The 13,560-nt window shown below is 36.9% G+C and overlaps 1 protein-coding gene and 1 long non-coding RNA gene across 6 annotated transcripts; one reads left to right on the forward strand and one right to left on the reverse strand.

The window, feature by feature from the left end:
- Nucleotides 1-3,091: 3,091 nt before the first annotated feature.
- On the reverse strand, nt 3,092-11,787 carry LOC109536508 (open rectifier potassium channel protein 1). 4 transcript variants are annotated; one of them, XM_019902746.2, is made up of 6 exons: nt 11,396-11,787; nt 10,968-11,127; nt 5,689-5,862; nt 5,509-5,630; nt 5,017-5,251; nt 3,092-4,893 (listed from the first exon to the last, which is right to left on the reverse strand). In XM_019902746.2, exons 2-6 carry the CDS (start codon nt 11,107-11,109, stop codon nt 3,398-3,400), a joined length of 2,169 nt encoding a protein of 722 aa, XP_019758305.2. In that variant the 5' UTR covers nt 11,110-11,127; nt 11,396-11,787; the 3' UTR covers nt 3,092-3,397. The 4 variants fall into 4 exon arrangements, with proteins under 4 accessions (XP_019758305.2, XP_019758304.2, XP_019758303.2 ...); XM_019902745.2 differs by having other exon boundaries at nt 10,968-11,138; XM_019902744.2 differs by lacking the exon at nt 11,396-11,787 and adding an exon at nt 11,183-11,389.
- LOC109536509 lies at nt 5,396-8,742 on the forward strand. Of its 2 annotated transcripts, XR_007280263.1 has the most exons (3): nt 5,396-5,807; nt 8,206-8,312; nt 8,382-8,742. It is a non-coding gene; the product is annotated as an uncharacterized LOC109536509 (long non-coding RNA). The 2 variants fall into 2 exon arrangements; XR_002171847.2 differs by having other exon boundaries at nt 8,206-8,742.
- Nucleotides 11,788-13,560: the final 1,773 nt, after the last annotated feature.

The following is a 13,560-nucleotide window of genomic DNA, read 5'->3' on the forward strand; positions in this document are numbered from 1 at the left end:
CTAAGAGTGGCACGATTTAAAATGGGATTGCAAAATAGCCATATAAAAACATTAAATTGATAATATTTCGAAAACTAAACAATTTTGGAATAGACTTTGCACAAACTTACCCTTATTTTTAATACTAAATAAGATAAAATTATCAAATATGGGGGTTTCCATTTGACAAAATTGATTTAGGGCGATTTTGTCAACGTCATTTTGAAAGTTATTTTTTTTAACACTTTGCATTAATAGTTATCAAAATTTTGTCGAAATTTCATTACAGTAAGTCTTTTTCAACAATAAATGCGACTCAAACTAAATATCACAAATCCCCTTATCGGAAAAATGAATAATTATTCGAGTGGCTGCAACTGTCATTTTTTGCATGCAATTTCAAATATATCGAAAACCGTTAGACTTAGGTATAGGATGTTATACATGAAATATATTTAAAATTTGGAGCAGAATGTAAAATTGTAATGATACATATACAGGGTGTGTTATTTAAAATGAGCAAGTTGATACCTACCCTACTTCCGGTATAACCGGAAGTGTGGCCATCTTGAAAATATTTTCGGCTGCTTGCCCCCAATGAATTTAGCACACTGTCCAATTTTTAAATTTTCTCCTAACTACAGTTTGCCAGATATCGATCGCTGCGGTTTCCGGTGAGACACCCTGTATACGTAGGTGTAGATAGGATTTCTTGATATAATATGTACATGTATTTAATATAAATTGTACATACTTTTGCCAAGGCCAATATATGCCAAGGCTTAAAGTAGCAACAACGCTACACATAGAAACTGATGATGGTGGAAAACACCGAAACGTATTTTAATTGATAAATAGACAATAAATGACTGAAGCCCAGAAATTGATTTCGATTTGGAATATAATATAAAAAAAATATTGGGGTGGAGCGGTTGTGTTATAGAGGTAGTACCTTTTATCAGAACGGCCACATCGAGCGTCAAGATGGGAGATGGTTCTAGTTAACTGGTCCTCATAAGACACTGCAATGGTCTGCAGGTCAAACTAAGTAAGGGTAGCCAGATATGGCAAAAACCACCGAACGACCGTCGGTATAAATGGTCCCTCTCAGACCCCCAACAGCTTCTTTATGAAGGTGGAAGAGTGGACTGAGGTAAGGTCATCCTGTTGTCCTTGAGTGGAGAAATCGACTCTGAAGGCGGAAGAACCAATAAGGCCAACGGCATCAGCATGCAGAAAGCAAGAAGAAACTACTGCATTAAAGATCCCTTGTGGATATCTTCATCAAGAAAATCACTCATCATGTCAGGTTAAATTAACAATGGCTCCGAGTCCCGGCGCTTCTTAAATGAAGCAGGGGTGCGAAGAATCTCCGGACTTGCTATAATGAGAAATTCACTAACAATTGGAACCAGGAATGTTCAAGGCCTACTAAAAGCAGGAAAGTCCATCAGTTAATTTAGGAAATGAAAAACATCTATTAGGATTGAGCGAAGTAAGATGGCCCGGTACAGGCAAAATAGAAATTAATGACCACATTATCTACTTCTCGGCGGGAAGAGATAGCTGTAGTCAACAATATGACGTCGCATTGATCATACACAAGAACATTGATAAGTCAATAGAAACTTTGAACCCCTACTCCGAAAGAATGGCGCTGATGCAACTTAAATCTAAAAACACGATACTCAACCTCGTATAAGTACATACACCCACAACAGACAGAGAACAGAATGAAATAGAAGAATTCTATAACGGTCATCACAGAAAGCCTTAAGAAACACCGTATCAACATAATACTGGGCGACTTTAACGCAAAAATCGGCAAAGAATGCGATATCAAACACCTGGTTCAAACTAGCTTCTAGACGAATCTATATCTGCAAATGACCTCAAGACAACGAGCAAAAGGTTGTAAGGAATCAAATCGACTTTGTTCTGATTAATCACAGATTCAAATCAAGTATTCAGAGTGCAAAAACCTATCCAGGCATGGAGGTAGGATCAAACCACCATCCGGTCGTTATCAAACTAAGACACAAGCTAGAAACAATAAGCGCAAGGAAACCAAAAAGTGCAATATTGAAGCACTTCGAAGCAAAGTGATTAAAGACAAATTAACTACCAAACTTAATGAAGAACTGAAAGAAACAATAATAACGGGAGATCGGGGAATGGAAGATGTATAGCAGACCATAAAAAGTTAGATAGTTGGAGTATAAAGAGAGGAACTAAAGAAGGAGGACAGTAAGAAACGGATAACATGGATGACGGAAGACATTTTGGAACTTATGGAAGAGAGAAGAAAACACAAACAATGCACAATTATACAAAGAAATCCAAGGAACCATCGATACAAAAATCAAAGAAGCAAAAGAAAAGTGCCTAAATGAAATGTGTAAAGTAATAGAAGATCTATTCAGAAAACATGAGATAATTCAACCTCCACAAAATATTAAAAGAAGCCTCCTGTAATAACAAAAAACAAAAGATACCCATCCTAACTGATAAGAAAGGAAGACTAGAACAAATCCACATGTTCAGATACTTAGGAGTAGTACTAAACGATAAGTGGGATCCAGATGTAGAAATAAAAACACGAATAGAACAGGGCAGGAACATGTACAACAAATGGAAGCAAATTATCTGTAATCGTAAACTAGGCTTAGACATTCGACTCAGATCTATTAAATGCTACGTTTGGTCTGTCCTTCTATATGGAGTTGAAGTGTGGACACTAAAATTAAATATCATGAGACGCCTAGAAGCCTTTGAATTGCGACAACACATAACGAATCAAGCAGTAATGAGCACCCTAAATAGAGAGCTTGAACTAATACCAACGATTAAGAAAAGCAAGACCTCATATTTACGCCACATAATGAGAAATGACGAATACAACTTGCTCAGACTAATAATTGAAGGAAATATAGAAGGCCGGAGAGGAGTAGGCAGGAGAACAATATCATGGCTACGTAACAGCAGAACTTGGACAGGCATGAACGTTCAACAATTACTAGGAGCGGCACAGAATAAGGAAGTTTTTGATGTAGTGATCGCAAACCTCCAGTAATGGAGTGCACCAGAAGAAGAAGAATGTAAAAACATATTATAAAACAAGAACACTTATTTATTTAGATCACAGAATCACGGGAGTAGTTCGATTTGAGTATCGTTCAGTATGATATTAGGTTTTCAATTGAAAGACATTTTACATCTGATGTTTGGTTTTTTTTGTCGAAATGAACCGAAATCTGACGTGTTTTTATTGATGAAAACGCTTTAAAGGCGTTTGTTTAAAACCAATCGTGGCACCGCATCAAATAATAATTCTTTGCCAATATAACAGTCATCAACATATTTGTAGCTTGCAGGAACCGAAAGGAAATACGCAAGCTTCAGTAGGTACCTACGATTTTCAATTTTTGGTGTTGCTGCTTACACTGTCTGCTTTGTCGCGTTTTTGCAGCTGTTTTTGTACAGGACTTACTAGAACATTAACGGCTTTCACTGAAAATTTACGTTGGGAAACAACAGGGACACTCGAATAAAGGGGAGGAGAGCTGGAATGGCTGGGTATTAACGAAGTGGATATTTTTCTATGCCCTTGCAGCTTGGGAGTAAAGGAGTAATGTTCTTTTAACGTTTGTGGTGCGTTCTCGATGTCAGGACGCAGCGAGTGCCTGCGACTTTCGGGTTGAAACGCCACAGATACTTTCCTCTTGGGGTCTTTTCTCTTCGCGATATCTTTAAGAAGACTTTCGTCTACTGGCCGCAGAGAAAAACGTCGTTGGGCACTTAAGTCGCGAGAATGCAAATCCGGAATCAAAGATGCTCTTCTGCTGTTAGACAACATGATTCCGTGTCTTCGAGCTCGCGGGGAGAAGCTTTGAGGTGTGGATTCTTCGAGAGTGTCTGGAGCTGATACGGCTGACAAAGCTCGTATGAAGGCTGCTATTGAAGTTTGCTCTAGAATTTGCTCATGATCGGGAGCGACTAGGGATTCCCGCCTTATGTACATGGCCGACGACTTTTCTGGCATGTTGCTCATTGTACTGTTTGAAGGCAGCTCCTGCTTCTCAATGTCTTGGTACGGCTCATCTCTTGACAGCAAGCGGTTGCGAATCCTTTTGAAAATATTGTCTCTGTCGGGTTTTTTGAATTCGAAAACGGATTTTGCTCTCTGTCGCGTTTTGTACTGCTTGATGGCTTGATCTGCGTCGGCCCCATACCAAGTGTTGCCGTTGACCGCTTCATGAAGCAGCATGCTCGGGGGTCTCACATCGCTTACAGCTCTGCGTTGCTTCATTTTGGACTGGCCCGAACTGGAATCGCAATACTCACTGGCCAGAATGCTGGCATCTGAAAACCCATGGATTCCCTTCTCGCTTTCGTGGGTCTGAAGAGATTCGCAACTAAGAGCGTTGCAGACCTTGAACAGCAGCTCCGTTTGTTCCAGGAGATTGTTGGTAGACAAGAACGTTTTTTCCTTGTCGATTCGATTCAAGTCACTGTCGGACTGAACCCGTTGGAAGTTCACTGAACGATAGCACTCGGACATTGCTCTCTTCCGTGTCATGGGAGATTCGTTTTTGTACATTGTGAACTCGGGACAGCTTTGGCTGCGCTCGATATCGGACGGCACGTACTCAAAATCACCTTTGTACACAGGCTTCACTCTTAAAAAAAGCATTTCGTGCAGGAGCGTTCGTAGCTCGCTACGTATTTTTCTTGGAGTGTTTTTTATATTTTCACTCAAAATGTGTTCGATTTGCTTGATGCGCTTGCTGCGCATACCGTTGGTGATGAAGCTGAGAATCATGACCACATAGCCCATGCCTCCCACGATCCATATGAGCAGAAACACTTGGTAGACAGAATACAGAGGACCAAAGCCGAATGTGTCGGTTACACCTGAAAAAAGGTCGATTATTGCCTTCCACATGCTTTATACCGATCTATAATAACTGCAGCAAATGAGCTTAGTTGAACAATTTTAAATACGGGTGTATGTTAATAACGTCAATCGTGTTTTACCTGCCACGTAGTCTCCAAAGCCAATGGTGGTGAGCGATACGAAAGAATAGTACACCGAAACATCATAGTCCCATCCTTCGAACACGGTCATGATTGTGGAAGGGAGAAAAATAAAAAACGTGAAACCCGGTACCAGATATAGGATTACTTGGCCAATTAGACCCAAATTGGCCGTGTAGTAGTCCAATTTGACCTCCAGTTTTGAGTGTTTCCATCTTTGGTGAAGCTTCTTGAACTGTTTAAATAGAAGTTGGCGATTAATAGTCGAACTCGTTACAGAGAAGTCTTATCAGCTTACGATTGTTGGCAATTCGAACAATTATCAAGATTAATTTCGAGTGGGAATCGATTGGCAAAACGTGAACTGATTCGTTTAAGTGGAATTTAATTAAGTATCAAGCCAAGTTTGATTAGTTCGGGCGTCAAATTGTAATTAATTGCTGTTAATATTTACCAAAAAAATCAAGCAAGTAAGTCAGGAAGAAATCTTACCGACCGCCCAAAAAAGTCTCCCAGTGTGTAAATAACAATACCATTCATCGGGATGCCGACCAAACCGTAGAAAATCATAAACACCCTGGTAAAGAGTGTGGTAGGAGCCAGATTTCCATAGCCTAAGGAAGAAAACAGCAAATCAAAACATGTTACAACATGTCGAGTATGTTTTCTTACCGATGGTACTGACAACGGTTATCACAAAAAACAGCGAATGGTAAAAGTCCCACTTATACTCCACTGGTCCTTCGCTCATATTGACATCCAGAGGTTTTCCACAGTACTGAGTTAAGCTGGTAAATAAGTTTTTCCTTGCCGAATAATTTCCTTGGAAATGCTCCCTTATCATAACTTTAAAAAAGAAATTTAGTCCTGTTAATTGAGCATACGGGTGCCCGAAGTGAGTATAAGCCGTATGAGGGAGTAATTCACGGTGGGCCTGGGTAACTTAGTGAATTTTTAGGAGTTGACGCAGTGCTGCCCAAAGGGAATATGGTGCGCCAACCCAATGTACCGGCGCAGTAACTCAGTTCCGTTGTTGGGGGAACGTTGATGATCTTTTTTAAGTTGTTTTTAGATTTATTTTACGGGCCATTTATTAACGATATTTTTTGAGTTTCTTCAAAATTTCTGAATTTTCCAGTTTTAGCGAAGTTACTGTTTCTTCCAAACGTTCAATTTTCTATAGTTTCACCTAAAAATTATGAAATAAATTTTATGTTTGCGCAAAAATCAAATAATCTACTCGTCACCTCCATTGCATCTGAAGACTGTAGAGTTTGTTAAAAAAAATGTGGGTTTTTAGTTTTGACTGAATTTTTTGCTTTACTTTCAACTCAAAAACGCTCTATTTTGTCGAGTTTCACTTAAAAATACTGACAATATGGAAGTCTTTTGCGCGAAAAATCACAAGATAAATTTATAGCTTTGTAGGAATTTAAACTTTTTTCAGCACCGAATTCGAGACAAAAACGAAAATAAATTTATTTGATCCCCTGATAGAATGTACGTACTTTCGCCACTGTTTTCGATGGCAAAAGCATCACTTTTACCCATTGCAAATTTTTTTCATCCCGTGTGGAAAGTAATAACTTTCGCCTTTCGTGCACACTGACAGCTTGACTTGTCACTGACTGTCTCTGCCTGTTTTGACAACATTTTCAACGTTTTTTTTTTAAAACCTTCCTACTACTTTGCCCGCTAGTTTCCACCGAGGATCAAAAAAAATTGTATACGGTACGTGAGACAAAAGTCTCTTATACCGTAATATACTATTCTCCCGTTTTTCCCGAAAATGATTAACGCTTTCTGAAAAACTGATCACAAAAGTAAAAGTTTTTTTAATCAAAAACGCAAAACAAAACATTTTTTCTGATGAATTTCTTATTTTCTAACAATAATGGGGTCTTTTCAGCCAAAATTAAGAAAACTAATTTTGCTAGAAAATTCGCCTTAGTCATCGGTTTGCAGGGAACTTTGAAAACCCATTTCAGCGTCGAAGTTGGCACAAAAACCAAATAATTTTCTTTAGGTTTTTACCCAAAGTTCTTGAGAATATCTTGAAAACCGACTAGAGAGCAAAAGTTTACAAAAAATATATTTGAAAATTGCCGGCCTCATCGTTCTGAGGGTTATTAAAGTTACTTTAAATTTTCAAGACTTTCCAGTTTTAGCAAAGTTTGTTCTGGCAAGATAAAGCTAAAAAATCGCATAATTTTTTAGTTTTAATATTATAAATTCAGTTCAATTTTCAGTTCAAATTCAGTTTAAATATTCAGGAATTTTCTGTGAAAGATAAAATTTATTGAAACACTCGCCTCCTTAACCGATTTGCATAAATTTTTGGAAAACCTTTTGCAGCTTCGAATTGTCGACAAAACAATGATAATTTTTTCTCGGTTTTTTCCGAAAGATATTTCCACGAACTGAAAAAGCGAAAGTTTATAATCATTTACTCGGAAAACTCTTGGCAACTGGGGTTTCTTCAGTTTTAGGCCAATATTTCTGAACAACACTGTCTATAAACAGAAAACCCGCATTTTTTCTAACGTTTTACTGAAAAAGACTGGCAAATTGAGTATTTTATGAGAAAAATGTTGATGACCTTTTTTAGATGTTAAAATTCCAGTCTCGGGTTTTGTAAAGCTTTAATCCACTTTAATAAATGGCATAACTCATTAACCGATTAGTTATAACCCGTTAACTCAGAGAGCGGCAACAACTCAAAAGCGCAACTCAACACAGTGTTACCTAATCTTAATTCACGGATCTCATCGTTAGCACCCTCTTATGATAAATGACAATGAAGAGTTTTTAGTGTCCGAAAATTCTAAATAAAATAATTTTTCTTATTCCAAAAATTGTTTGCGGTTTAAGCCGCGAAGAGTCCCTTCCATAAATGACAATGTTTTTATGGAAAATTTGGAAAACCAAAGCCTTACACATCAGTTCAATGAAACTTAAGATGGAAGGTATTTTACTATTTCTTGYTCGGTTGGGTAAGATGAAAACCTGATTCGGTCATTGAAAGTAATCAGTGACGTCGAAGTATATTTAAGGATCGATGGCAAATAGCTTATTAGCGCYTTTGCGGTCTAATTGGTGACATAATTATCGCTACGTAAAAAATATTTGCTGTCAATATAACACCAAAACTTGTTAATAAACTGGACTAATTTTTAAATCACTTTTCAGATGTGAAGCATAAACAAAAGGAGATGTATTTATTTAGCGGTTAAATATGTCTAAATGCAAGCAAGGACATTATAACAGGAGTGCAGAATTGATAACAAAACAATTAGGTACTTTACACAGTTATCATTCTCGATATGTTCAAAGTATTTGCGCTATGTTTTTTTGCTTTTTTCCAGTCTATTATAGAATAAGTGAGCACCTCTAATGACCACATTCCTCGTACATTTCTAATGTAAAATGGTACGATTCTACTACCTTACATTTCAACGTATTCTCCATGAAAAATTCCAGTGCGCCATTTATGGTTCTTGAAGCAAAATTCGTCAAAGATACGTCTATAATGCAAAGAGGTAACAGTGAGGGTCAAAGATTTCAAGATTCTTGATCTAGTTCACCGACTGCCATTAGAAACGAAACAAGTATTGCTGCTGTTGTCGCTTTTTTATTTATCACTTTGACGACATTATATTTCATTGCATTCAAGTTGTAAATTGCTGGGAAGGTTGTCCGGTAAAAATTAAATACATTTTTAATGGGTTTACTTATAGTAAAGGGTGCGCAAATTCAGCAGTTGCAAGTTTCTATCGGTTCAACTGATCGGAAAGCAGGTCATTCGATCTGCACCAATGAACAACTAATAAAATGAAAAAAATAACTTATCACAACGAATCAAACTATTGATTGAGAATATGAAAAAATCCCAATTTCAGTAGTATCGTTGAAGAATTATTCATTCGAATGAATCTAAAATTGCCATTTTTCGATCACAAGCGATGATCATAAAGAAGCACTTTCTTTACTGTTCATTTGATTTACTTTTGCGCACGGACTTTTACGCACATGTGCGTGAAAGTAAATGTGACAAATTGAAGGTGTCACTGTCATTATATTTTTTTAAAGTATTTTTATTGAAAAGTAACCGACATGCTTTCTTAATGAAGTTTGTAGGATTATCGACAAGTATTGATCATAATTTAAAGTTTACCTACAATTTGTAAATATCAACTTTAAGTTCAGTCTTCAAGTCGTTCTAATGACCATTTTTTTCTGCGCGCCGATGTTGCCACACGCAAAGCACGATCTTTTTAAATATCGCAAATGTCATGCAAAATATGCAACTTATACAAACACCATACCGTGAAAGCGGCACTTGAATTTTCAACACTGATTGTTTCACTTGTACATGCTTACAAAAGTACGCTTTTGAAAATTTACAAACGTCAAAACGTGACAATTTCAAAAATGGCATTGACGTCAAATTTAAAATATGAAGTTGATGAACTCCAGCCAAATTGACACCCGAGACGAAGTCGAGGGTGTCAAACGCCGACACTTTTCGTCCTTGTATCGAAATAGTAGTTTGCGATACAATGGCAAAAAATGTCGTTTTTCGAACGACGACGGCGTTTAACGTTTAATTGCTGTCAATCCGTCAGGAGTTCGAAAAACGGATTTTCGCCCTCGTATCGAACAATATTTTTTATTCGAATAAAGGGCATAACACAAATAATAAGTTATAATAAATAAAAATAGCCAAAAATAAAAGCCATCAACTTCATAGTTAAAATTTGATGTCAATGCCATTTTTGAAATTGTCATGTTTTGACGTTTGTAATTTTTCAAACGCGTACTGTTGTAAGCATACACAAGTGAAACAATGAGTGTTGAAAATTCAAGTACTGCTTTTACGGTATGGTGTTTGTATAAGATGCATATTTTGCATAAAATTTGCGATCTTTACAAAAATAGTGTTTTGCTTGTGGCAACATCGGCGAGTGCATAAAATAGACCATTTGAAGGACTCTGAGACTGAATTTGTAACAAAGTTATAATTTACAAATTGTAAGTAAACTTTAAATTATGATCAATAGTTCTCTATAAACCTACCGGTTACTTTTTAATGACAATATTTTATGACAGTGGCACGTCCAATTTGTCAGATTTACTTTTGCGCACATGTACGTAAAAGTCAAACAAATGAACAGTAAAGAAAAGTGTTTCTTTTTGATGATCGCTTCTGTTCGAAAAATGGCACTTTTAGATTCATTCGAATAAAAACTACTATTAAACTTTGAGGTAAAAAATAGATTTTCAACTGGATGATGAATTTGCAAATAGACCATCCGGAGGTCCCCAGTCAGTCAGAGACTCCCAAAGGCGATAGCTGAGAGTTTATCTGTATCATGTTATCCTAATGGCAAGTTAAACATTTGCAGCAAGAGTGACTGATATATAGATTAGATGTGACCTAACCAACTTGAGACACTTGTAAATCGTTCCTACTACGAACATAGTATACAATAGACTTTGTTTTGAACGCTCTTATCGTACATATGCAGAAAGCGTAAAGAACTCTTTGAAAAATTCTTGACTACTCCGCGCTGGCCCAACAAACAAACCAAAAGATCCAGAACTTGAACCGAAGGAATCTGCCGATGTGCCCATATTAATTGTTTGTGGCTTTAGTAATAGAGGAAGTTCAATATTTCATGAATGACTAACTATTTATTTGACTGGGTATTGGCTTTTTAATAGCTCACAACTTTTATCATTGTTAAATAACATTTGAATGACTCTTGTTCATCTCCAAGCTCGAAACCACAAAAACCTAGATACTACTATGATATGAATTGCATTGAACAAGAAAAACGAACACTGTAGGAAACTAGCGCGGCTTGACCACAAATTAACCCCAATGTGAAAAAGTAAAATGTTTAGTTTAGTTGCTATCAATTTATCAAAATAGACTTTATAATTCTTACCCTCGAGATTTTTTCTTTCTTCGAGATCTTGAGAGGCTCGTTTGTGTTCCTCCTTCGCCTCGATGTAGTAAAAAATAGCCGCCCCAGCAAGCAGATACATTCCGTAAAGGCACAGCAGCACCAGCCACTGTTTTTTGGACATTATGGACGTTTGGCTGATCTGCAAAGTATCTGCGAATTGATAAAGACACCTCGGGAGTGCCCTTGCAACATACTGAGTCCGATTGTTGCACCGGAGGGTTTTTTGTTGAGATCAAACCCCCGCTCTGAGTTAAAAGAGGCAGATTTTCCACAATTTTTAACATACTTTTGTCACTGATTAATTTTCATGTGATCAGCTATTTAAAAGGCAAACAAATACTTGACTGTATCTTATCGGCGGGTTTGAGGCTGGAAGTTTGAGTGCGTCTCTTCTTCAACTTTCTTACCTTGATCCTGTGTCTGATAACTAATTTTGAGCACCAACTAAGTCAACATCATCACGGCACTATTGAAAATATGACGAATTTGCCGAAAAGTAGCTCGTTTCAAAATGAGTGTCATGAACGGCCTACAATAGAATCTTTTGAAACACAAATTTGAGGAGCGGTTGCAATTGTCAATCTGCCACATCCGGGCCGTTAAAGTCGATTAAACCGTGAAACAGAATCACTTTAGTCCATTTTTTATTTGCTCGATACTTGAGCGATAAAACAATTACCAAGAAACTGAACTTGAAGGAGGCAAGTAGTTGCGAATGATAGCGGGGTAGAAATAATTGATAAATGCAACTGACGAGCAGTTTGGAAAATGCGGCGAACGGTTGGTGTTATTACAAATGTTATCCTTCTCTTGAGTCGGTTTCTGATAGGGGGAACCAGTGATAACAACCGTAAATTACCTTAACTGGAGGTGCTTATGAGTTCTGCTAAGAACGGTGTGATGAGAACCAGTAATTTGTCAATTCAAACACTGCTAATAGAGGATTCTAATGTGATACACAACGGGATGGAATTGGTTTCAGTGTATGGGATCAGATAATGCCTTTTTCCTAATAATCAGTTGAGAACTAAATTCCTATACGTTTTGAATTTGCATTCATTTCACGCTTTTGGGAATTTCTGCAGGTTTAAACGATGCCAATTTCCTAAAGTGATGCACAAACCGCAATTTTTAATTTTGATGCGACAGCTTTGGTTGCGATTCTTCTGTGTTTGAATAGTAATTACGTATGATGTGGTTTTTTAGTGATGTTCGTTTCTATAAACGTTTTACAGAAACTTTGACCAATGAATCCATCCGTGCTGAGCATACTAAGCGAATTGAGTGTGATATAATATCTGTATGTAATCACATAAACCTTTACATAGTTTTACTTATAAATCAGTACATAAAGCAATGTACCGTTTGGATTAGTACCTACAGTGAATATTTTTAAATACTTGTCTTATGCGCGTCTTAACGTAATATTTCCAAAGTGTAATAATTATTCCATTTCTTATCTATAAAAACATTTTGAATGTGTCAATTGCCTAACAATAAATCACATATTCCTAACGTCGGTATTCGGCCGCATTAGGGCATAGTTGAAACCGCAAACATTCAACGTGATGATCTAAAAGCTTCTAATTAATTTGAACTGTGATGGCCAATTAATAAGCACTTTATTTGTGAATGCCCTGTTGTTTGCCAAATAATTTACACTTGAACTATGTTGACTAACTGAAAATGTTGGCACAATCTTGCACGTAAATGTATCATATTCAAAATTTGCTTTCTGGGTCAAAACTGCTCGAATTTCCTCACTCATGTTGTCATGACTGAATCGAATCTTCAATTCTCTCTTCAACGATGCCAAAACGAATTCTGTGACTCAAATGGTTCGTGAGAAACTTCGAAAAAAAAACACACAAATCTAAAACTTCTTCAAATCAGGACTTTTTTGAGAAAACTGTCAACATTTTCTTATCGAGGGTTCACTTTATTAAAAAAGACCATTTAGTTCCGAGCAAATACACCTCGGTACCTGAGATGTCCCACGGACGTCATTACAGGATATAGGTCTAGGTCTCTCGGACGTCCCGGGATTATCCGGGTTTTGGGACATCACTGGGATTATAGACGGGTTGTTTCGAGGACATCTGTGAAACGTTCTTAGGTTAATAGTCAACCGTCAAATTATTGCTAGGTTTTCTTTCTAAAAACCATTTTTCTACTTTAGAAAAACGTTGAAGGAAATTTTATAATTTGGAAAATGTAGGGTGGAAGCAATTTAAAAGAAACAAAATACTAAACCAATAACCTATAGTTCAAAATACGTTTACGCATTACAAACTAAATTTCTTTTTGCTATAAATCGAAATTTGCTCTTCTATCCGAAACCGAACTATATTATTAAAGTGTTAATTGCTATTTTTGTCCCTTTTGAGTCTTTCCGGCGCGTGCCTGAGCCAATTTTGAATCTCGATTTCAATACATTTCCTGGTTGCTATAAAAAGCGGAAACTTTTTTTCTAAGTTAAGCAGTTTACGTAATATGTGATAATTAAAAAAGTGTTGATTTCTTGTCTTTTCAGGATATTTCAGGAACCAAGTCGGGTACCTAAATTTTGAAA

The sequence above is a fragment of the Dendroctonus ponderosae genome, unplaced genomic scaffold (assembly GCF_020466585.1).
Source record: "Dendroctonus ponderosae isolate FM_Combo_2020 unplaced genomic scaffold, Dpon_F_20191213v2 Dpon_F_20191213_1, whole genome shotgun sequence".
NCBI classification, from domain to species: Eukaryota; Metazoa; Arthropoda; class Insecta; order Coleoptera; family Curculionidae; genus Dendroctonus; species Dendroctonus ponderosae.

Bases quoted from the DNA above. Each gene is read 5' to 3' on its own strand.
- LOC109536508 (XM_019902744.2), bottom strand. From the start codon at position 11,272: ATGTTAAAAATTGTGGAAAATCTGCCTCTTTTAACTCAGAGCGGGGGT. The intron at 11,128-11,182 runs GTATGTTGCAAG...GATACTTTGCAG, and splicing joins CGGTGCAACAATCGGACTCA to ATCAGCCAAACGTCCATAAT. The intron at 5,252-5,508 runs GTAAGATTTCTT...CTATTTAAACAG, and splicing joins GAGACTTTTTTGGGCGGTCG to TTCAAGAAGCTTCACCAAAG.